We start from the raw sequence: 23,848 nt of genomic DNA, 5'->3' as shown, positions 1-23,848 counted from the left end.
GTTTCTTCTAGTTCTGTGAGAAGCAGCTGACCCCCACCTGGCTGCAAGCTCCTTTCAGAGCTTGTAGAGACTGATGTGACTCCCCCTGAGCCTCCCTTTCTCGAGGCTAAATATCCCGAGCTCCCTCCCCTGCTCCTCATAGCACTTGTGCTCCAGACACTGCACCAACTCTCTTGGCTTTCTGTGGACTTGCTCCAGCACCAGGTATGGATGTTTTTTATGATGGTAGATCCTACCAAGCCTGGTGGTGCAAGAGTTCAGTGGTGCTCAAATTATCTTGCCAAAAATCAATCCATCTACCCATAGGTCACACTAATCTTTTGTATGAGGCCTTTAAAATGGCAAATACTAAAGTGTTATGTTGGGCTGCCTTTAAGGTGTTACAGTTCTTATTGTCATTTGGAATCAGTATTTGTTAAGTTGAACAGTGGTTATTTGCAAGAGACTTAATACAGGCGTCAAGAAGTGTATCAGACAATTATTTAAGGTTTCACATAATATTCTTGGGTGAGATGACATGATTTTTGAACACTGTTGTTGGCAAAACATTGCTCTTGAACAAGAAACATTTGATAAAAGCATTTTTCTATTTCCCTCTCCCAACTTTCCCTTGCAAAAAAGGCACAGTATGTATAGCATACAGGTTCTTCCTGCTACCTTTTAGCCTCTGTGTTAATCCTGAAGTGTGCCTGTGGAAGGAGGTAAGCAAGGAAACAAAGATTTCTGTGAGGCCACAAAGAGCATGAACTCACTGAGGTACTAAATGCTGAGTGTGTAGTGTTAAAGCTGACATGCATAAGAAATTGCTTGGAGTCTTCTGAGGAAATTTGTTTTAATTATGTTTTCTAAAGTGGATCTAATACAGTAATGCCTGTTTAGCTTTTAAATCCGGAGTAATCAGGTTTTTTTTCCAACTTTCATTTCTAGTGATATTTTTGTTCAAATGAATTGGTGTCTTTCATGCCCTAGGCTTTATTTATAACTGTCTTTTTATCCTTGCTTGCAAGTACTTTCAAGCTGTTTTTGGAGGGCTTCTTAGAATTCCTACAGTCTGCCTTTAGGCTGTTCCCAGATTGGTGTGTTCTGAACTCCAGCACTCCTATAGTGGAACAAAGATGAATAGTAAGATGAAAAAAACATGGCATCTAATTTCTTGGCTGTTTTTTTAGTTAGAGATAGATGCTGAACCAAGGATATGGTTTTGATTTGAGTAACAGTAATGAATCTTCTGGGTTTTTTTTCTTTATAAAGGATTGTTGAAAGGGCATTCAGAACTCCAGAATTAGATCTTGTTCTAGGCTGGTAGGGCCCAATCAAAAGTCAGTTGCAAATATTGGGAATATCTCCTCAGTTGTATTTCATTCAGGTCCCTAATAGTCCTCTCTTCAGTCCTGCATTATGGATGGGCCATTTGTAAAGAAGTTTTTACAAGTGTCTCGTACCATACCTTTAGAAACTGGGGATCTGCAAGTCATCCTATAAGTCTTATTAAAACACATTGCTAAAATGAAATCTTCTTGTGGCTCTTTCCTCAACTTGAATTGGGAACTTACATTGTGGCTTAAATGCTTTCTGTGTAGCCTTTGGGGTTTTTTAATGCAAAATGATGTAGAATGGCAAATGAAGTGACATCTTGGAACAGTCTGATTTTAAAGAGAATACAGCAATATTTAAGTTTCAATACAATAAGGTGAGTAAAATGGGTAATTATTATCTTCTTTTCTTCCTTATTTTAGCAACGGAAGGTTCTGAAACACAAGATAAGAAAGTCACTTCAGGACAAAGCAATGCTGGAACTAAACCAGGTACACCATTCCACATGCTCCATGTTTTAAGGCTGTTTGCCTCCATGGTGCCTGGAAAACAGCTGTTGTCACAGGAACTTCTAAAGTTTGTTGCTTTTGTACCTCACTTACTGTTTCAGATAAAACTGGTATCAGTGACTGTTCATGTTTAGATAGGCTGGAATATGTGATTGTTTGCAAAGAAGAAAATCTGGAAAAAGCTAGTTATATTTTAGAACAGCTTAGGAATGAGGGCTGGGAAGTGAGAAAAGACAACAGAAGCCACCGTATTTGCATCTGTGCTTGAACAAGAATTATGTGCTGTAGGCAAAGATTTGCAGCTTTGTATAAATGTGCCTCTGTTCAGGCATTTCCTCACTTACCACAAAGCATGCCGTGTTCTGTAACATGTTCTGTGCAGTTGGCAAATGTTTCTCATTACTTCACCATACCTCACAGGTACATTGTGTGGATTTAATTCACTGTTCACTTACACAGTTGAAAATGTACATGCTAAAAAGCTTACCGTAGTCCTTGGTGTCATGGGTCTGTTCCACTTGCATGCTTAGACCAAGATCCAGAAGAGGACTTAGATATCTAAATTCTGCTTGTGTTGCAATTCTGGTACCCAAGGTTAAAGTATGCAGTTAATAATGATTTTGCTTTGATGCCTGGGAAAGCAGAGGTGCTTGTGGTGCTGAGGACCAGGCCCACTGTAACATTCTCCTTTCAGCTCCTTGACAGCTTGGCAGCTCAGTGACTGTTTTGTACTGACAGACTTTATCCCCAAAAGGGTTGCCTTGGCCTGTGTCCCCAGAGGGAAGGAATCCCAGCACTGTCTGAGTTCAGATCACACCTGACATGCTCTGCCAGGCACGCTGGGTCCTGCACAGAGCGCAGGAATCATGGCTGCCCTCAATCAGATAGACAGTGTTGGAAAAGGAGGAGAAAACAAAGCTAATGTTACCTCTTTCCACAGCTCTTTGTGGTGGACAGTGCTCAGTACTTGCTTTATTCTACAATAGTTTAATCCAGTTTTCATTTCTCAGGAGGGCGTCCTAGCTGTTCCAATGTTCCCTTCATCTGTGGTGGTGTGTAGAAGGAATCCAAAATTCTTGGGGTTGGAGCGAGGCAGGGCAGAGTGGCGCTTGATAGTATGAGCCACAAAAACTGGTCGTATTTACAAAGTATATATTACAGTTGTGAACTTAGGAACTTAATTTCTACAAATATCAATTTTGCTTAAGAGTTTGTTGAGTCTTAGTTCTATAGAAGATTTGTAAAACTTTGTTTTCCTTTTGTTACTATCATTAGGGACAAAAACCTATTGATGTTTCAGTCAGCTTCTAAGTTTTCAAAATTACCTATTAACTTATTAAAATTAATTTTGAACACACACTAAATGTTCTAAATACTGATTTTATATGGAATTTAGAGACCTAATTTCCAGCAGCAGGTACAAAACTAATTTCTCCTATGTAGAACTATGCCTTATGTATTCTCCAAACATCCCTATAGTACAAATGCTTATTTCTATGCCTGCTACATAAGTGGAAGGAAATAGATTGCTGAGTGTGAGTTCCCACATATTGCAGCATAAACAGACTGCAACTTCCAGAGCAGCATGTGGGTCTTCCTGGAGTGTTGTCTCTTAGGCTTTGCATATGCCAAATTGGCAATTATTTCTCTAAAAAACGAGAAATTCTTGCAGGATTTGTTGCAGCTGACATGTTTCCCATTTCCTTTCACAGTAACTTAAAGCTTATGGTCTGATGAGGAATATGAGCAAAAGAGAGTACAAAATATTTTGTTTTACCTGGTATTCCTACAGAATAAGAAGGAGTGCCAGTCCCCCAGGTATTTGCCTGGTGGGTTTTTAATGAGTAGAGATGTGAGAAATAAAATGGGGAGCAGTCCCAGTGAACTCTCTTCTTTTGCCACAGTTTGAACCTATTGATGCTCTGCATTGGGGGGGCCAGCAGAACATCTGGATTCAGAAGGCAGATGTTAGAGGCTGGGGTTGTAGCCAAGCTATGAAGGATAATTTTGAAGACTTGGAGAAGACATTTTAATTATCAGTGTAAGTCTTGCACTGGTAAGATGTTCTCCAGCTTCTAGCAGAGCAAATGCAATGATGGTCTGCTACAAAGGAGTTACCCTCATCTTTGTGCTAATATTGATTTAGCTCTTTGTGATCCCAAATGTATGCAAAATCGCTTGTTACTGAAGACACACACTCTGCATAGCCTGCAACTTAATGCGAATTCTTTAGGATTGTTCTAACATCCTGGGGTGTTGGGAGAGGGGCTGCTCTTGTGTGAACACTATCAGGTGTGTGATATGGAAAAATAATTGGATATCTTCAAACAAAGTGGCAGAGGGCAACTTTAAAAATTTATTTTATTCCTTCATTGCTTATAATTAGGAATTCTTAAGGGAGACCTTTTCAGTTTGCCTGTCCGTGTAACCCTCCTGCCTCTTTGAAGAATTCTTGCCTTTCCCCAATAGGGAAATCTCTCTTCTCAAGAAAGGGAAAAAAAAACCCAATTGGAAGGATATTCTGAAAGAAGCAGGTTTCTACATTTTTTTCTCCTGTGCTGTATCGTTTGCTGTCAACTCAATGCTACATTGACTTTGCTGACAGCCCTTGAAGGGAATCCTTGTTTTCCAGGGAAAATGTGCATTATTCCACGAGCGCTAATTACTCATGCCACAGAAATTCATGTTTTGTGAACCTTGTGTGCCAGTCACCAGAGAGAAGGAATATTATTACCCTTTTGACCTGTGTCTGCATGCTGAAGGGACTGCGTGTGAGTCAGCATGCTGCTGAACCTCAGCCAAATGCCGATGTACACCCTGCAGTGGGCAAATCTCTGCCATGCCATGGCTGAGCACAGTGTCATAAATGGCAGCACTGTGGGCTGCTCAGCCAACATTAAAGTTTTGACCTGCAACTGGGTGACGGATTACCTTTGCCTTTGCTGGTGACTTTTCCACTTGCTGTGCCCTTCATGGGGTCTGTCGTGTTTGAAGGTTCTCCCTGCCAGCTGTGCCAGGAGTTTGCTCCTTGCAGCTGTTACTTTGCATTGCTATTATCACTCTTAATTGGGGCTGTAGTCTGACAGTTGCTGAGATAATAGTTTCTCACTGATTAGAGTACAAGAGTAATTAAAGTGTGGTAGCTGATGGTGAGCTCGCTCACCCAAGAAATCCTGTCATTCTTATGCAGAAACTTCTGTTAGAGGATGAAATGCATATTATTTTTTTAAATCTAATTCAAATATCTATTCAAAATTAGTCTAGCACAGCCTCGCTTCAGGGACTTAGTTTGCAAATATCTTTAACCTCAGTTTTATGACCCATTGTATTGTGTTTGCTAATAACTTTTATCCTAGGTATGCAGCCTATAACATAAGTAGGCTGACTCTACATGTTTTTACAAGTTGATTACATGTGTATTCATACCGAATTGTGAAAAGGCTCTGTTGTCTTGTGTACTTTCATGATGACAGTATTCGAACAGCTCTTTATCTTAAAATACTTAAAAACTGAGTTCCTCTCAATACCAAAATAAATCAGATCATTTATTTATACCCAGAAATCTTTTTGATTTTTCTGTGGGTTTTTTGTTTATTGTGTTCTTATGCAAAGCAGACTTTTTCAGTGCTACTGAAAAAAAACACATAAAATTAAGAGCTTTCCAGGTTTAACAGAACAGGCTGAGTAGGAAATTAGTTTTGGCAGCATGCTGAGATGAATTGCTGACTTGGATTTTGTTCCCTTTGTCTGGAACAGTTCCATTGCTGAGACTGGAAGCTGGATGCGAGCTGTTCAGCACTTTGTTGTCTTCCAGAACCATCATTGAGCAAGTGATGTTTTCCAACCAAACCTGAATTTTTAAAGTCAGACCTGGGCTCTGACACAGATCTTTCATGTTGTCCTCAGTCTTACTGCTGTGATCCAAGCAGCCAGTTGCAGATAGCTGTGAAGTACTCATGTAGATAAATTTCAATCTACAGTAGTTAAAGCTCTCATCTTACTTGACTCGTGCTATGCCAGTCCATGCATGTGATGCCTCACTGCCTTTAGTGTATTTGCCAGAGTTTTTAACACATGTGCACACAAACATCTTTTGAGATCAATATCATGCTTTTTCCAGAGGCTCAGCCAGAAGTGCTTTAGAACTACTCAACCAAAGCAGTGTTTTGGTTCAGCCTGTTTTGCTTGGGTGCTGAGGTTCTTATGTCAAGATACAGGGCTTATTAGCTGTCCTGAGGCAATATCAAGGGAAAGACAAAGCTTGATTATAATAGCCTTTCCTGGGGATGCATTTTGGAGAGACATTATGGAATAATAAACAGTATTTTTTCAAAATCCTCTCTAGAAATCAAGTTGTTTTAGGCTTGGAAACAAAAAAAAGCTTCTTCCTTGGCTTTCACAAGCAGTAGTCTTGCTGGGTATTTGCAGTCACATCTTAGTTTATTCTTTGGAAGTATTTTACATCTTAAAAATAGGAATGCATTCTAATTATCAGTTTTCTAGGTTTTTTAAAGTAAGATGGATTTCTCAAAACATTATCTATTTTGGCAGAATAATTAGAGCTGTTTAACAGCCCCATTTTCCTTTAAGTTTGGCTTGGCAGTATTTGATTTTATGCTATGTGCCTAATACTCCTCTTTCTCCATTTGTAGATCATCCAACAGTACTAAAGGTTGATGACAGGCAACGGCTTGCCAGAGAACGGAGAGAAGAGAGAGAAAAACAGCTAGGTAAGGCCCCCTCTGGTCTTTGTTTGTTTGTTTGTTTTTACTGGACTATCATCTGCATGCAGCATTATTGCCAACTTACTTTTAGGGGCAGTCAGCAAAATGATAGTGCTAGATTTGCAATATTATCATCTCAGATATGCTACCATATCTTTAAAGTAAATCTTTTAGTTCATCAGTACTGTATCTCTCACCTGTTCTATGAATGTGAATGAAAAGTAGGTTTAATTCTGAAATCATGCAAGGGAGCTTAGCAGATGTAAATGGAATTTTGAAGTTTTAGAATATTTTACCAATTAAGATTAAAATGCTGAATACCATAAAATAAAATTGCAGAATATGTTGCCAGTGTATGGTTGGAATTTTTTAATGTAGAGTTGGGTACTTTTTTCAGGTCAAACCTTTAGTAGGTGTCAAATGTAGAGTTGGGTACTTTTTTCAGGTCAAACCTTTAGTAGGTGTGCTCAAAATCTTATGTCACCTATGCCTGCATAAGAATGACACAGCTTGACTGAATAGTGAAGGCTGCCTAACAAGTGACTACTGATGGGCAGTGTACTGGGTATGGTGGAGAGAGAATTAAGAATTATGTGAAGCCAAATTGTTGGCTTTCTGAGCAACGTTTATGTGTTTGGCTGCCACAAAGTTCTGTGGTAATTGGAAGGTTGGGAAATACAAGTATTTCCTCTTTATTATATGTTTTCTCTGATTTCTTTCAATGCTGAATTGTTTTAAGGGCTTGAGAAACAGAAGTTCTTTATTTCCCATTTCTAACTTCTCAAGGTTTATTGAACTATATTGTAACTCCAGCCAGAATTATGCTGCTTCTTCTAACCTGAAGAGCCATCATTAACTGTCACCTAGGTCTTGATAGCATTTATATCCTCCCTTCTTTACAGCACCTTATAAAATTGCAGTAGCCATGCAAGAATCACTATGACTGTTTTGGAGGGGAAAAGGAAAGCTTTAGTTTTGTCTTGCTCAAGGGGTAACATGACAGGATATTTGATAATCTCTGAAAGGCTGCTCCTCAAGTTGAGGTTGATGTTATATGTGGGCTTGGTTTCTTCAGGTTTCAGAGCAAATGGATATTACTGGCCATTTTAATTAATTATTCACAGATGATGGTTCCATGTCTTGAATTTCTTTTTTTCTCAGGTTTTATCCTTGTATAATAACAATGCTTTAGTCAAATGCAAGGGGAAGATACTTTCCTTGAATTTAACTCAACTCTGATTTTTCTAGCTATTGATAAATGAGTTATTTATTACCAGAAGGACATGACTACTGTTGAGAAATGTGTTCTTTTGTGTGACGTATTTTAAAAGCAACATCAAAGCAACATCAGGAGTTTTTGTAAGTTGATGGGGAATCCTTCATTTCCACATGGGAGAGTTTTGCATGTCCCTGTGATATATGAGTATACTGTGTGTTGTTGCTTGGAGAATTATTTTGAACTAACATGAAAATTGAAAGTCACATTGTACTTCCATCTGTATATTTGTCTGCTATGATTTAGGAGCTGTCTCTTGAGATTTGTGTTCCAGCACAGCAGAGCAATGATTTTTACAACAGCATGTAGCTTTATTTTCTTTTTTTTTTTTTTTTAGTGCATTTAGTGTAGATCCTAGATAATCAGTCACTCATGTCGTGTGAACCACAGCAAAGAAATTCCTAAGATGTCTCTCTTAAACATTAAGTTGTATAATATTGTTACATAAATGTGTCTTGCTAAAAATTAGAGTTGGTTTTGTTAATACTGGGACATCAGCCATGCAACAGTAAAGCAACCAAAGGAAGGAATTTTAATGTTTTTCAATAGAATTAGGTTGGATTTAGACTTAATTCTTTCCTTTTGATTCAGGGGATCTGTCAGGTTTAGCAAAGACTTCTTTTTATCCAGAAGTTGAGAATTTCAGTTCTACCTCAAATAAAATTATTCTTTGCTCTAAAAAAAGGAAAGGGCAGGGTTCAATTCTCTAGGTGTAGAGCTGGTAATAACTTTGTTTTGTACTTTCAGCAACTTGAGCTCCTGGAAGTCAGGAAAATTAAGTTGTTGACCCTTCTGTTAAGAACATGTGGAGTACCAGTTTAATAAGGATTATGTTTATTTATTGGGCAATATTCTGATATTAAAGAACAGTTGATTTAAGACCATTTTTCTTTCCCCTGTTTTTACTCTCAAGTTCTAATTTTTTTCAAGTTCTATTGTGCTGTAATAGATTTGGCTTTCCTGTGGTGGATTGGCATGTGTTCTAAACTCCTGAGGATTTGTTTGCACCTGGAAATAGTATTTTAGCAGTCTTAGACTACTTAGCACACTTGGGTGTCTGTCTTGTTTTTAATGAGTGCTTAGAGAGTAGGAAATGCTATTGTTTTTATTTTCTGAATATATATATATATAGCACATATATGTGTTGGGACTGTCAGTATCTGCTGTTTCTTGAGGATCATGTTGAAAAGATTAAAGAAGCTTCTACAAAAAAATGCCCCTTTCACCTTTAGTATATTCATGTTTTGTTTCGGACTCTTCTTTAGGTAACACAGAAGATCCACAGGGACACAATCAGCAAATCACACCATCAAGAAGAAGAGATTGTTTTAGTTCCTTCACTGTAGGAAAGGCATTGCTTTTGAAATGCCATCCCAACATTTCTAAAATATTTATTCTTTGACTTTTTTCTGTGCAGTTCCTTTTGCATGACTTGAGTTGTAACAATTTCATGGAGGGTTTTCTGCTTCAATCTTTTTAATCTCCTGACCATTTGGTAATGTGTGTTTTGCTGATATCACATTCAGGCCATAAAGGATTATTAGGGTGATCTTGATTTTCTAAGTAATGCTTCCAGAGCTGTCACTTGCTCTTTAGTAACCGTGTTTTCATTTTCGTGCTTTTTCCACTGGTGCTCTTTCCCATAGCACCTGTGCATAAAAATTAACATCTGTCCTTTAAAATAAAGATATCAGATCTCTCTATGTGAGACTAACCTTCTTGAATTGTGCAAAATGGAAACCCCAAGAGAGGCAGTGGTCAAATGGCTCTGTTCCTGGAGGCCAGAGCAAAGGGAGCTATCACACTCTGGCTCCAGCTCGGCACTTACATGTGTCAGGCTGAGCAGCTGTGTTCTGGCACTGAATGTTGAGACAAACGTGTTGGAACTGACTTTTTATGAAGGCAACCATGGTAGATGGCTTGCTAAAACTGGAAAACATTGCTGGAAACTGCTGCTTTTTCATCATGTGGATTTTACCCTTATCTGCCATACCGATTGGATCTGTACTACCAAATTAACACTGTTGAAGAGCATTTCCTGATGCTAAAACTTAATTGTTCTTACTATAAAGCTGTTATGATGGATCCTGGCAGGGTGTTGGCTCCAGCCAACTAGCTGATCCTGCTTGCTGATTCCCAGACAAGGTTTGGGAATCAGCAGGGAAGGTCCATGGGCTTTTCTGCATGTGCAGATTAAGTGCTGTCACCATTTTGGAGGGTAGGAGTTTAATAACAGAGGTGAAAGTTGTTCCATGCCAGTTAGTTTCTGGCTCCTCCCTAACTGGGAAGCACAGACCTGGTCCTCCCTAACTGAAAGAAAAATCAAAATGTGTTTTTCAACAGGGAAAATAACTGGGATTTTAAAATGGGTTTCATTCTGGTAAACTTGGTTAGTGGCCTTGAAAAGAAGAAGAATTTTCTGATTATTACTTAGCAGTATCTTGGTCTCTGATTCTTGAGAAAACTGAGTCTGACTTTTTTTCAGTCTCACTTCTGTGCATGTTTTATCTGCATAATCCTGCTTGAAGACTGATCTTTTTTTGATCAGAATTATGATCCTGACAAGGACACACGGTTCATTTAGTTTCTGGTGTTGGGAACAAAAGATGGTAATACTCCTTTTTGACTTAGCACACTTCCTTAAATAGTGATTAATCTTAGTTCTTAGAATATGTCTGAGTTTCAAGTTGGCTAAATTCATTAAATTCTTAATACATACCATGCATAAGCAATAAAGTAGTATTTTAAACATCACAGAAAGTGATCACTGGGATAATAATAGCATTAATAAAAATTACAATTTTTTTTCTGTGAGTAAATTCCTTCTGGCCTATTTTCTCCCCTGGCACTTGGGGGCAGAACTTTATCCAACAGAAAGAAGCCCCACAGAAACTGGGAATTATTGACCCTAGCATATGAATAATTTTGGGATCTCCTTGGAAAATTTGAATGTCAAAAGGGTTTATAAGACAAGGAAACAATCTTTAAGGAAGGCTAGTTTAAAAACTTAGGTGGTAAATGTCCCTTGGAGCATGGTTACCGGGGAAAGGTTGGCTTAGAGAATCTCACATTAACTTCACCTTTAATTACAGCTCTGAAGTTCACCTTCTAATTTGTTCAGTCAGCCACTTCTGTGTAATGTCCCCATTTTTAGGTATGGTTAAAGCATCACTGATCCATTTTACTGCTAATGCAGCAAGGGGCAATCACAGCCTCAGTGCAGAGCTGGCAGTGAGCAAAGGTGAAAGAGCAGTCAGAGGAGAAAGCTCTTGCTGAGGTCAGTGCTGTTAAGTTAGAAAAGATAAAGGTGGAAAGCACAACAAAGACTGTAGGATTTGGGCTCAGGTGAGCTGTCCATCTGAGGTGGATTCAAAAGGCAGACTGAGAAAGCATGGTGACTGATCTGCCTTTGCATAGGCAGTAAACCAAAACAAAAAGAGAATCTGGGGGCACATTCTTTGCTTCACAGAGAAAAATAGAAAATAAAGGCTTTGACACTTAGTGCATGCTCCTCCTTCCCTCACTGCCTAAAACCCCTGCAAAGAATAGTTCTAGTATGTGTGGTTGGGGAAAGAAACTACAGAATTATTTCCAAGAAAGAAATATGCATGGTTTGTAGCTAACATCTTCCACATTACATTAGTTAATTCCAGTGTAAAATTAATTGGTTTCAAGTCTTATGTGTCTCTTAATATTGGAGTGTCTCTTTCTTGGTTGACCTTGTTTTCTCTCACTGCTATTCACTTCAGAAGTATCAGAAACACAGCCTTAATTATGTTGCTTTGTAATCTAATCCAGCAAACAAGCAGAAGGTATTCAACAGCATGTCTAGGGCTCAATTTCTAAATCCTGTTTTTATGCTCTAATTTTGTGTCCTTGTATCACGTGACTGTGTTCAAATGTATTGCTTGTACTAAGGAATGGAATAGAAAATGGTCCGGCTGTGACTTTTGTTTGTACTTTCCAGCTTTAATGTAATTGTTCCAATGGAATTTAAGCTTTCGGCATGGAGGTGATATCTGAATGGTGACCAGACTTTCCTTGAATCAATCTTCCTCATTGTCATACAATGTGAGGTATTACAAAGGAGAAAAGGATCATGAACCTGTTAATGCTCAGGCCTGAGAAAATGCTTTTTTGTTGGACCATACTCCCAGTGGAGTTCTTTGTTGGCTCAGCACCAGGCAGAGCTCTTGGCACAGTTTCTGGAGACAGCATCATAGAAGTTGGTATTCTTCCCTGCCACATCCTCAAATTGGCTGCTCTTTCAGGTTGATGAGACCTTTTAAAGATATCTTCAGTTTCCTGTAGGCTCATCTGCTGATTCTTTCTATCAGCAAGGTGTTCGATGCTGTGCTTCTAGAATAGAGCTTAATATATTTTTTAAAATTTTTTTTATGTTAGAGCAGAGGTCTAAAGAGTAAACTTTTTATTCTACAAGTCATACCTGTTTGGGGTGGCAGAAAAATGTTTCTGAAAATTCATAAATAGGGGCATAAGAATGAAAGAAAAATATTCTAAACTTTTTATTTTTCCTGAAGTTATCCTTATATATCTAAGGGCACTAACTTATGTCACTGTATATTCCTACCTTATAGGTGACAAAAACTGAGCCCTTAAGTTCATAGAAGAATGTCAGTAGTACATGCAGGAAGAAGTGTAAACAAAGCAGATGTTCTCCTTTGATTCTCTATTAAGATAAAATGCAGGAATTGAAAATTGAAAAAAAATTAAAAGTAGTAAAGATTATATCTGTGAAAAAAGTTGAATTTATGAAATTAGATATTACACTTGTTTCAGCAAACAGATATATCATAAATCATACTTTCATGTACTTGGTAAATACTTGGTCCAAGCATAAAATTAGTAATTTCCTCATGTTAGCAGGTGGCCACATATTTTCTGCTGTCTTTTGCCTGTAGCCTAAAGGTGGAAAGATGTAGCTTTTTATTTGTTTTGAATCAGATCTATTATTTTTGTTAAAAGTTACTCCAGCCGAACACATCCATTTGCCTGGGTTAATCCCTCACTAATGCTTGTTTCCATTATTGAGCTCTCTTGCTGTATCACAAAAGTGTGATTTTTATCACCCCTTCTCGGAGAAGCAGAAGGCTGAAGATACATGTTCTGTCCAGAGGTCCAGCATTCTGATTGTTGTACCAGAACTAAGAATGTACATAAATATCTTTTTAGCCTCTCTCTTCTTGAATTTAGTCTTAAAAGTTCAAATGTCCTATTTTCATTACTTTTTCTAAACAACGTGACAGACTGAATCCTGTGGATTCATCATGAACAGTGTCATGATCCATGAATCACCATGAACAGTGTCTCAAGAAAGTTTAGCCATTTACATTAATAAAAGCAAGAACAAATAATCTCCATGTTTTTTATAGGCAAATTAATATTCCAGTGACATCAGCTAAGAAAGCTGTTGAGGTTTTGTTGTTTTTTTTTTTCTTTTCATAATTTATTAATTTTCAGTAGACCACCAAAGAGGTTTTTTTGTGCTGGGTTGCCATTTTAAGCATATTCCAGGGACAAAAGAGCCAGCTCATCACAGGATCCATGGAAGTCTTGTGGCTCACGGCTGCAGCTCATCTTGATATGATCAATAGAGTCTGTACATAAGTGACTATTCATTAAAAGCTGACATGCTACACCAAGCTGGATTTTCATGAGATGTATGTAATTATGCTTCTTAGATGCTCTTGACTCCTTCAAAGATAATGGATTTTTCAAATCTTCTGCAAAAGGGTTTGATTGAGTTCCAGTTTTGAACAACTTCATTGTTTGAGTTACTTAATGTGTTCAGGGTCTAAGTTACAGGATGTATGCACTGGGTTTGGGGTATTTTTGTGGTGGGATGGTTTGCTTTGGTTGGATTTTGGTTTTTTTCATTAATTTTTGTACCACTGTAGTGAAAGGATTCTGTAATAGTCTAGAGCATTTCCTATGTGACGGTAGCACTGACTCAGACTGCAAACATATGATGTAGCATAAGGGAAGAATCTAGTTCCACTCTGGGTCCCAAAACTTTCAAGGCACCAGTGGGGAGAGATCCAGAGTATTCTACATCAATGGTTTCTTGTGGACTGCAGTCTGAGCCTGCATTCTACAAAATTCATGAAAATTTGGACCTTGATAGGGAGAAAATTGGTCCTGTGTAGGGCTTCTTGATTAGCTCTTCTGAAACATGTTGTTTGAAGCTGTGTGTAAGTGGAATTATGTGACAGATTAATGTTTACCTTTAGACTTCTTTGGTGGGTAACTTCCTTCCTTCTGTTGGTCCAGGTGCTAGAATTGGTATCCCAGCCACTTGTATCGTAAGAGATCTGTATTGATCAATAAAGGTGAAAGTTATGAGCATTTCACCTTCTCTTTTTATTGTCTTTTTTTCAGTAAAATATTACAGAGAATTAGCATGGTTTATGAAGTTTGTTCACATGCATCTGACTTCAGTATTTAGGCATTTTAAGCTGGCAAAAAATCCTTTCTTCTGTGAAGAAACTGTCTGCTCAAATAACTGTTGGTAATTCATAAGAAGTAAACTGAGATTAGATAAAATCAGTGTGTGACCAGGGAACATTTTAATACATGAGGAGAGACAAGGATATTATCTATGTCTGAAGAAAGAGAGTTCAAAAGGCTTTCCATTTACCTTGGTTATTTGAAATGTATTAAAGACTACATTGCATAAAGCAAGTTAATACTTTTATTTCTCATTTTTTTCACAGCTGCAAGAGAATCCGTCTGGCTAGAAAGAGAAGAGAGAGCACGGCAACATTATGAAAAGCACCTAGAGGAACGCAGGAAGAAGCTAGAAGAGCAGAGACTAAAGGAAGAGAGAAGGCGAGCGGCCGTAGAGGAAAAGCGAAGGCAGAAACTAGAAGAAGAGAAGGTAAGAATGAATGTCATGAAACAGCTTTTCAACTTCTCTTGTCCTAAGATACAGTACTGTCAGCCTTTTTCTCTAAGAGCTGATGTAGATAATGCAACATGAGCCATGGTCAGTATGACAGAGTGTATGGAAGGATTTTAAGCCTTACTTGCACAGGTACTGCTTGTATTATGAATCAAATAATGTGAGTTTGAGCATGCCTGGATTACTGTGTATGTCCCTGTGCAAACTCATGCAGAAAAACAATTTGGGTCAAGTTTGTTTGGTTATCTGTTAATTCTTAGCCATTCAGTTTAAGGGTAGTTAAATATAAGTTGCCCTAAGAAAACCTTTTCAGAAATGAGTGTGCACTGAAATCTGCTCTTGGCTGATTTGTTTCCCAGTTAAACTGGAAAGTATGGGCAGTGTGATCCTATGTAAGCCGCCTCATCCTTGTGGGTGTTGTGGGTGTTGTGTTTCCTCTCTCTCCCACTCTTCTGGTATTTAGTAGATGGGAAGTAGCACTAGGGCATGTTTGGGTAGTAAACAGATCCTATCTTTTCAAAATTTCATTTAGCATTCTAACTTATGTCTGGCTTACTTGCTGCTTAATTTTGTTCTAGTCTGTGTGTCTTAAGTAGGCAGCACATAAGCTTAAACACCTAAGATGCCACTTGGTTTTGTCCATGTGATGGAGATGGAGGGGGTTGCAGGGTTTGATAAGAAAATAAGAGCCCAGTAGTGTCCAAATGTGTTATCCTGTTGTACTCAAGGAACGACATGAAGCTGTTGTACGTCGCACAATTGAAAGAAGCCAGAAGCCAAAACAAAGGCAAAACAGGTGGTCCTGGGGAGGAGCACTGCACAACCGCATTAATAACACAGGTAAAGAGGGAGGCTTGCTTTGCTTGCCAGTTTCCTTTCCCCACCAGTCAACTGGAATTTACATTTCTTCTTCTGAAATGAAGGATGTTTCAGTGTATGTTAGGTTGAATTCTTTTCTCTTGGTCCTATTATTGCTAGCAGTGGCGTGTTTGTGACATTCTTGTGTCACAAGAAGACAGCAAGAAATCTGAACAAAAGTTACAGCTTGTTTTGGGAGTTGACTTGTTCTGTAACTACCTTGCTACAGCTTCTCGCTCCTGCTGCTTTGCTGGTGTTCGTGTGTGTATACGTGGGTGTGCTTGTGCTGTGCCAGTCTTGTGATATGAGCTACTGTGGCAAATGCTGGCTTTGTGCCTCTAAAAGTAGGTCTGGTAGAAATGACCAAATACGAGATTAAAGTAGACACAAGGAAGGAAATTGTTCTTTGTAATAAGAGATCTGTGCTGTGTACTGAAATTTGGGGAAATAGAAGTCCCTTTTCTTCCTTTAAAGACTGGCAAATTAGGTTTAAGTGAATTTTAGCTATATGCTTTTCGGCCCAAATATCCTCTAACTTAATGTGCCAGTGATTAATGTGTATATGCCCTGTTCAATGTGAATCAAGTCTCTCAAAAGAGAACTTTTCCTTTACTTCTTTTAACAGGAAGTGATCCTTTAAGTTCTTTTCTTCCTATTCTAATTTCTGTGTCTAATCTTTCATCAGGGGAGGAAAAAACGTTGAGAAAAGAATGCTCTGAAATCTTTGTCATATATAATTTCAATAAACAGTTATTTTTCATTAAAGGTTACTTTTTTGCTCAACTTTGTATAATTTATTTGATTTTTTTTTATTTTATTTTCTGTGAAAAATCATTGTCTTGCATTCTGTCCCTAGGTTATTATTTTGAATCATCATTCACCTTTCTCGATTTAGCAGGCCTGGAGCACCACTTCAAATCTCTGGGTGGTGCTAGAAAACCTGGTACATAATGCTGTGGTTTGTTATTCCTTCACCTGTAGCTAGTTCTCAGGAAGTGAGATCATCAGTAACTAAACCACCCTCATGTAGTTGCAATGCATGCTTAACACCATGCTGATAGATTAGAACTGTTGTTAGTACCAGATTTTTCATTATTATTTATTTTTCTGGTGGAGAGTTACTGCTGGCTGACTCTAAAGATTTGGCACAATTCACTGAAATGAAGCATAATATTCTATCTGCTGGAATTCAAGGAGAGCAAATTTGAATATTTTGTTCTTTTCTAAAACCGTTTTGGCATACTGCACGTAGGATTTACAATTTTGCACATGAACACAGATACATAACCAGCTGCGTTGGCTGTTTCATTGCTCATGGGTATTTTAATTCCTTTTTTTTTTGGTTTCTTTTTGGGTTTTTTTGGATAAAGAAAGCAGCAATTTTCCAGGCAATGAATAGCATTTGGCCTATTCTACATTTATAGGATTCATATTGCCAACACTTGTATGCAAATCCTTATGCTGAATGTCATTCATTTAAATAAGGTTCATTGACACGAGCAATGTTGTCATGCCTAACAACAGAGGTGATTTTCAATATTGTCATTTGTCATCTTCAGAAAGCCAGTTTATGCAGTACATCCTTTCTACCAAATCTAGAAGCTTTATGGCTGTACTGATACACTGTGTAGTTTCTCAGTGGTAGATTATACATGAGATCAAGATCCCCATCCCATTCCCACAAATATTCCTGTTCTCAGGAAGCCTGAATATCATGTGTCCAGTAGTAACTTGCACAGGGCATTCTCCATTTTATCCTGTAGATCAATTTGGGATCATCTTGACAGCCTAAAGAAGTCTTTTTCTTAGTTATAATATTTAGCTTTCTCTTTTTTAAAACCCATTTCTGAGTTTTATTCCCCTCCCAGTATCCAGTCTGCCAGTTCTATGCCCTCATCAAGTCATTCTAATATTAAAGGTAGCAAACAATCACATGGGGTAGGGAGAATCTTTCTTCAGTCCCACAAGTTATAGTGGATCCTATATTGTTCATAGATCTGGGGAGAATTAGGATATTTTTCATAGACTCTATGAATTTTTTTGTACACAGTGAATATAGTTTAATCTATTTAGACAGAACAGGTAAATACAATCTTAATACACTTGTCATAAATAAACAGTGGCAAATAATATTTCAGCAGCAGCATCCTTAATGCTGTCATTGTCCTGAGTTTGTATCTGCTTTGCAAACAGTGTAGGGACACATTTTTGCACACACACAGACTATGAATCAGCAGAGCAGTTAGGCATATGCTCAAGCCTCATTGCATTTCAGCATGGTTGAGTGCTTTGCTGAGTCGTGCTGAGGTTCAGTACATGCTAAAATGTAAGCAAAAGCAGAATTGATTCTCAAAGCATCTTTTGGATGTCAGATTTGCAGATGAAAATGTGTAATGGGGAATGTGTAGCACAGAGCTTGGAGCTCTCTTTGTTTGGGGTGTTTTTTGAGAGAGAGAAAAGAAGGGACACAGCAAACCTCCTGTGGCACACATATGCACAAAGTGTGTGCAGTCTCTATTCTTGAAGAAATTATTACCCCCTCAGCAGGATGCAGATGTTGACTGCAGCAGTTGTGCAAATGATGTAATATCACTCTAAAATGTAGAGAAACGGAAATAAAATTATAAATTTTTCGTGTTATGTATGCCAAGTAGGTGCATTACAAGTACTTTCCACAGAGGCTGATTTTTTTATATCTGCTAAGGTGTGTGCTGAGCTGGATTTTCAGCACTCTGAAAGTAACTCTGGTGGGTGGTTTAGCACTTACACATAACTCTGGGATTTTTAACTAAAACCTTGAATTTCTTTGGTGCTTACCCTCACTTTCTTTGTGCGCTAGTCTTCCCTTAATCTTTCAGCATGGCATTGTCACAATGTTGACCATCTGCCTAGTAACAGTGCCCTGTCACCTTTTATGCAGATGGCAGGGTGTTTTTTAGTGAATAACTTTGTGTTTCCAAGCATCTTGGTCCTTCCGTGATTCTTTCTATTGTAAGTTGTGAGCAAAGATTTTCTGACAATATTGAAAGTCTTTAGATTGCAATGAATGATAACGAACAGAATATTTTACACATTTGAAGCTTAAATTGTGTTGTGCCCAGTCTTTGAGTCACCTGTACAACGTCTGCTGAGAAATCCATTCTATTTTGGAAGTTGTTGTGGTAGAGCAGGAGTGACCTAGTCCTGTTTTCCTCCTCCCACTAGTGAGCTAGGAACTTGCACTATTGCATGTGGGCTGTCAATTAGCATTATCTCCATTTGTTTTAGATCGAGACAGGCGGTCTGTTTCAACAATGAACCTTTCGAAACATGTTGATCCAGTCATAAACAAGCGGCTCTCCTCCTCATCTGCAACATTACTAAATTCTCCAGACAGAGGTACAGTTTTGAAGAAAAAAGCATTAAAAGAGCAGCAAGAAAGAATGTTCTATGCTGATGTATTACTTTGCACATAAAACAAGCTTCTGAAGTCGTTTTCTGTACTTCATCTAAGTGGTAGTGGAAAGACTTCAAATGTGACAAGTAAATGGTTGAACATTTTTTCCTGTGAGAACAAATAATTCTTGTTTTTTAAAACAAAGAGAACTTACCTAAACAATCCTACTTTAGCAAATGATAAAAGCAGTGCTTCTGTCAGGTTTTTAGTAAATGAGGTACAACTATTGAAAGAATATATCACTCCATAGTGCATGCAATCATGTGTGACCTTTATTTGTGTTAGACCATTTTGTCATTATTTTGTTTTCCTTTCTTTTTCGGTAATAGCTCTTGAATGTCTAAGAACATGTTGCATGAAGCTTTCAAGCAGTTCCTTTATTACATTTTCTGATTTTATTACCATTTTGGTTATTTTTATGGAAGAAGTATGGGTGTTTTTCATATTGTCTGTTTATTGACTTTTTGTGTCCAGTTGTTTCTCAAAGATTGCTTCATTTCAGTGTACATTTTTGGTGTTTACAAGTCTGAAAAAAGGCAAACCATCAAGCTTTTAAAAATTAACATAGCTGAATTGCTGCTGCTGTTCTGAGGACTTATGAGATTGAAGCATTGAGCTTAAAAGTTTTATAAAAGAATGTCTCTTGTGTAACTTGTGCAAAGAGCTTTACAGTAAAGTACTTGGTAGGGATTTTTTGGTCCTCTACTGAGTTCTGTCCCATTTCAATCCATAAAATTATTTTTTTAAAAAATTTTTAAATGGATTTTTAGTTGCATTATCTGGTTGATGTCATTATTTGTGTGTCTTAGCTAAGTTCCAAGTTTGAGTGAACATGTGTATCTGGTTGATTTGATGAGCCATGTTCATCTTAGTGGGCAAACCTAGTTGTACAGTCTGGCAACTTGTGAAAAATACAGTATTACCTTAGGAAATAATTTATTCCTAAGCACCACTCATTTCTTGCTCTAAATGTTGAACTCCAGTCAGTTTTAACTTTATTAGCTTTTCAGGTATGAATATTTTTTCAGATGGTTGCTGTTCTTTGCCAGATGCTTTTTTTGAGGAAGGGTCTTGGTGAAGTGGGCAGGTGAACAGCAGCAGGCATTCAGTATGAAGGATGGTCTCTTATGGACTGTAACACAGTGATTTAGCTTCTGCCATCCATTTCAAGTTCAGGAGAACTTAAACAGAATATACTAGGCAGTCTAATGGTAGGGGGGAAAAAAGGAATATGGAAGTGATGGCCATATGTCAAAATGCTGAGGCCTTTTTTACTTGGCATTTTTGCTAAAACAGCACAGAACCCTTTAGGAGTCTCTTGTGACTTTTTCAGACTACAAAACAGAAAGTAAATCCAAATGATATAAATGCTTTTTTCATGCAAAGTCAGATACCTAAATCTAGTTGAGCCATGTATCTGGAGAAGTGCTGCTAGTCTCCCCAGTGGCCTCAACCTCTTAAGGCAGGTGCTTAAAGGAAGGCTGTGACTGCCTGCTCCCCACTTCACCTTCCAGAGGGCACCCAATCACACTTAGTCTGTGATACAGACTCCTACCTGCAAAACAGTGAGCTGGAGATAAGGATGATAAGCTTATCTACTTAGTGGCTTATAGCTAGCTGTCAATAAGAGCTTGTCATCTGTTGTGCAGCACCTTTTTAGCATTTGAAGGACAATTATTTTTGTTTTAGTGCAGCAAAAGATGAAAGTTTTCATTAACTAATTGGCCAAAAGACTGGTTGGTGCCATGTCAAGCATTGTATTGCTGTACAGCTCCTTATCACAGTTGTACAATTGGGCAGCTAGAACATGCTTCTCATTATGCTTTTATGTTACTGTAGTTAGTGAATAGTGAAACTATAACAGAACATGAACACATATTCAACTGGAGAAAACTGCTGTTGACCAATAGATTTTGGCAGTTGTGCTCTTTAAGGAAAGCTAAGCAAGGGGATACTACTTTTCATGAGGTATGAGTTACCTACTTGAAGTTTTGCAAAACTTGCACCCTAGTTGTTTTCCTCCCCTTCTCTGCAGTGATTTTTCTTTCAAGCAGATGATTGTCACAATCACTGCACCACCATTTTCTGCAACCATTATCAAAGACATTCAGGGGCTCCAGTGTTGTTTCCTGTAGAAAGAGCAGTTTCCCCCTATGTATTCCTCACCATATTGTATATGTGTATAAGCAAACACCACATTTATCAATGAGAGTCTCCTTTGTGGTGCTCGTCAGAAGGCCTGTTAAATCCCTGCCTCCCATCTGTTCCTACAGCTAATCAAATGCTGCTGTTTGCTTACTTGCAAATTATTCTGCTGCTGCTAAGACAACTTTCCAGTATTCAGGTTGTATATCCTGAAGATAAATACAGGTGATTGTAACCAATTTACTTTTGCCAGCACCCTGCAACTCTGTGTATTTTTAGTTTGATGTAAGGTTATAAAGATCTTTAATCTGTTAAAAATAACCTGCTTGTGGCTGGGGGTAAGGGTACTTCCTTGTACCAGCAAGCCTATCACAAATGTGCTTCCTGTGTGAAAATGGAGCAATAAAAGCTGAGAGACTTGGCCTTGTTCAGGCTGGAAAAGAGAGGGCTCCAGGGAGACTTTACATTAAAAGGGTCCTCCAAGAGAGCTGGGGAAGGACTTCTTAAAAGGACATGTAGTAATAGGACCAAGAGCTAATAGCTTCAAAATGACAGGTTTAGATATTTGGATATTAGGAAGAAAATCTTCACTCTAAGACTGGTGAGATAGATTGGTGGAGGCAGGTGGAAAAGGTTGCCCATAGAAATTGTGGATGCCCAAGGTCTGGCTAGATGGGGCTTTGAGCACCTGGTCTAATGGAAGGTGTCCCTGCCCATGAGAGGAAGGTTGGAACCAGATGATCCTTTGGATCCCTTCCAACCAAAACCATTCTATAATTCTATGAAATAGAAGCATCATGAGGAGAAAATGAAACATCTCTCATGAAACATCATGAGAACAAAAAATACTGCTTCCCCTTGTCTGTCAGATGGTTTTAAAGACTAAATCTTGAAAACATCACCCTGAGGCATTAAAAACAAAAAAGAGCAAGAAAATAAACCCTTGACCTCATTGTCTTAAAGTTGATCTTATTATTTTGGGATGTTCTTTGTTTGATATTCAGTTTTGCTCCAGTGTGGTTTGGACTCCAAACTGAAGCTGTTCAATGCATTTAGATATTAATACTCTTGTAGTTGGATCCCAGGGGGGAAAGTTTGTCTGTTCTAGATGATTAGTGGTGCTAATCTGTTAAAATATATATTAAATGTGTGAAGTGCGATGCTTTCAGGTAGCTGTGCATTTGGAAAATTCATTATGTTAAAACCCTGGCCCACAAAGCCAAGGTGCATCTGAACAAAGTCTGATTTAAACCCATTGTAGAGAATCAGGGTGACTTCACTCCAAGGTCCTGGCTAAAACTATTTTGGTGTCTCTGAAGCAGGCCTATTGCTTATATGGAGAAGAAAGTTTTTGGTTTTGGTTCACTGTTGTGCATATCAACTAGCTCACTCCCAAACACCGCCTCAGTGCTTCAGCTGGATGCTGTGGACACGGGATTGCTTCCAGTAGAGGATGTGGATACAATCTCCCCTGAGTTAGGGCCAAAGATAATTAAATCATTCTCATCTTCAGGACAAGGAATATGAGATATGCGAGACATGGCAGGTGAGACATTGGTGTACTAAATCATCAGTCTCTCAGCAGTGTCCTCTTGAGATTATTTCATCTCTGGGCGTTTATATAGTGACATAAGGCCTGCAGCTGGCCCACAGGGCTGTATTTACATGGTAACATTCACTTATCATGTAAAGATAAATGCCAAGAAATGGATAGTGTATATAGTACTGGTTTACTGGCCTAAAATATCAAGGATTGCTTTCTGAAGTTGTGTGATCTTTCTGTTAAACTACAGTAGAAGAGTTCTCCAAAGTCATCCACAATCATACGTACTCACCTTAGTAGGTGAGCCTCAGCTACTAAAGCCTGAGACCACAAAAAAGAATCTGTTGTCTTGCAACAGTAGCTTTGAACAGTGATCATACTGGGCATGGGGCCTGGAGATGAGAGCAAGCAAAGACTTTGCCATTACTGCATCCAGTTTAATGGTAGCTCTGTGATTTCCTCATTGTTAAAATGCAAGCTTAATGGTAATGTGTGTGCTGAACGGAGGTCTCTGTGGGGTCTTTTGTGTGTCTGTATGATCTCTACCATTGCAGAATGGAGCCATTAATCACAAAAAGCTCTGGCAATAGTACAGTGTGTAAAAAAGGACAGTTAGGAAAAGAGCCTGCTGTGTTTGAGAGTCCTATATTTCTATAGTAATGCCCCTTATTGCATTACTGGAATTTAAGGGAGCAATTTGAGAAGTGCAAAACAGTACTGAGGGCAGATTAAGCAATTATGTTTTCATAGAAGGAGATTAGATCAGCCTCTCTTTTCATGGGGCTCAGCAAGGAGTAGATTAAAGACAGATTCAGAGTTTATGTCTATAAAAAGTGATGAATTTCTTCCTTTAAAAATGCAAATGAATGTCAAGTTTGTTACAGCCAGTCACTTCAGTGAATGTTATAGAGATTGAGCCTCATAAATTCAAGCTGCAGTTTTGTTGCTGCAAACACTAAACTAAGGTAAATGAATGCTGAGGTATAAAAAGAGCTGCTTTTGCTTGCAATATCAAGATTACTGCTATAGTGTAAGCTTAGTACAATGAACTTCTTTGGGAACTAGTTGAATGTTTTGGCTTGTGATAGTCATGAAACAATTTGTTGCATTGTAATGTCAAA

General features: G+C 38.3%; 1 protein-coding gene across 5 annotated transcripts in view; it reads left to right on the top strand.

Moving 5' to 3' along the window:
* The window catches only part of MAP7 (microtubule associated protein 7), a 110,216-nt gene that overhangs the window by 60,280 nt on the left and 26,088 nt on the right, over nt 1-23,848 (top strand). For 3 of the 5 annotated variants that reach the window (XM_059841794.1, XM_059841793.1, XM_059841796.1), the window contains exons 2-6: nt 1,737-1,805; nt 6,476-6,553; nt 14,558-14,721; nt 15,474-15,585; nt 18,871-18,981. In XM_059841794.1, the coding sequence (XP_059697777.1) occupies nt 1,737-1,805; nt 6,476-6,553; nt 14,558-14,721; nt 15,474-15,585; nt 18,871-18,981 (534 nt within the window). The remainder of the gene's footprint in view (nt 1-1,736; nt 1,806-6,475; nt 6,554-14,557; nt 14,722-15,473; nt 15,586-18,870; nt 18,982-23,848) is intronic. The other 2 variants (XM_059841797.1, XM_059841795.1) reach the window with 2 other exon arrangements.

This window comes from Haemorhous mexicanus, chromosome 3 (assembly GCF_027477595.1).
Source record: "Haemorhous mexicanus isolate bHaeMex1 chromosome 3, bHaeMex1.pri, whole genome shotgun sequence".
Taxonomy (NCBI): domain Eukaryota; kingdom Metazoa; phylum Chordata; class Aves; order Passeriformes; family Fringillidae; genus Haemorhous; species Haemorhous mexicanus.
Note: the sequence above shows the minus strand (reverse complement) of the source record. Positions and strands in the feature narration are given on the sequence as shown.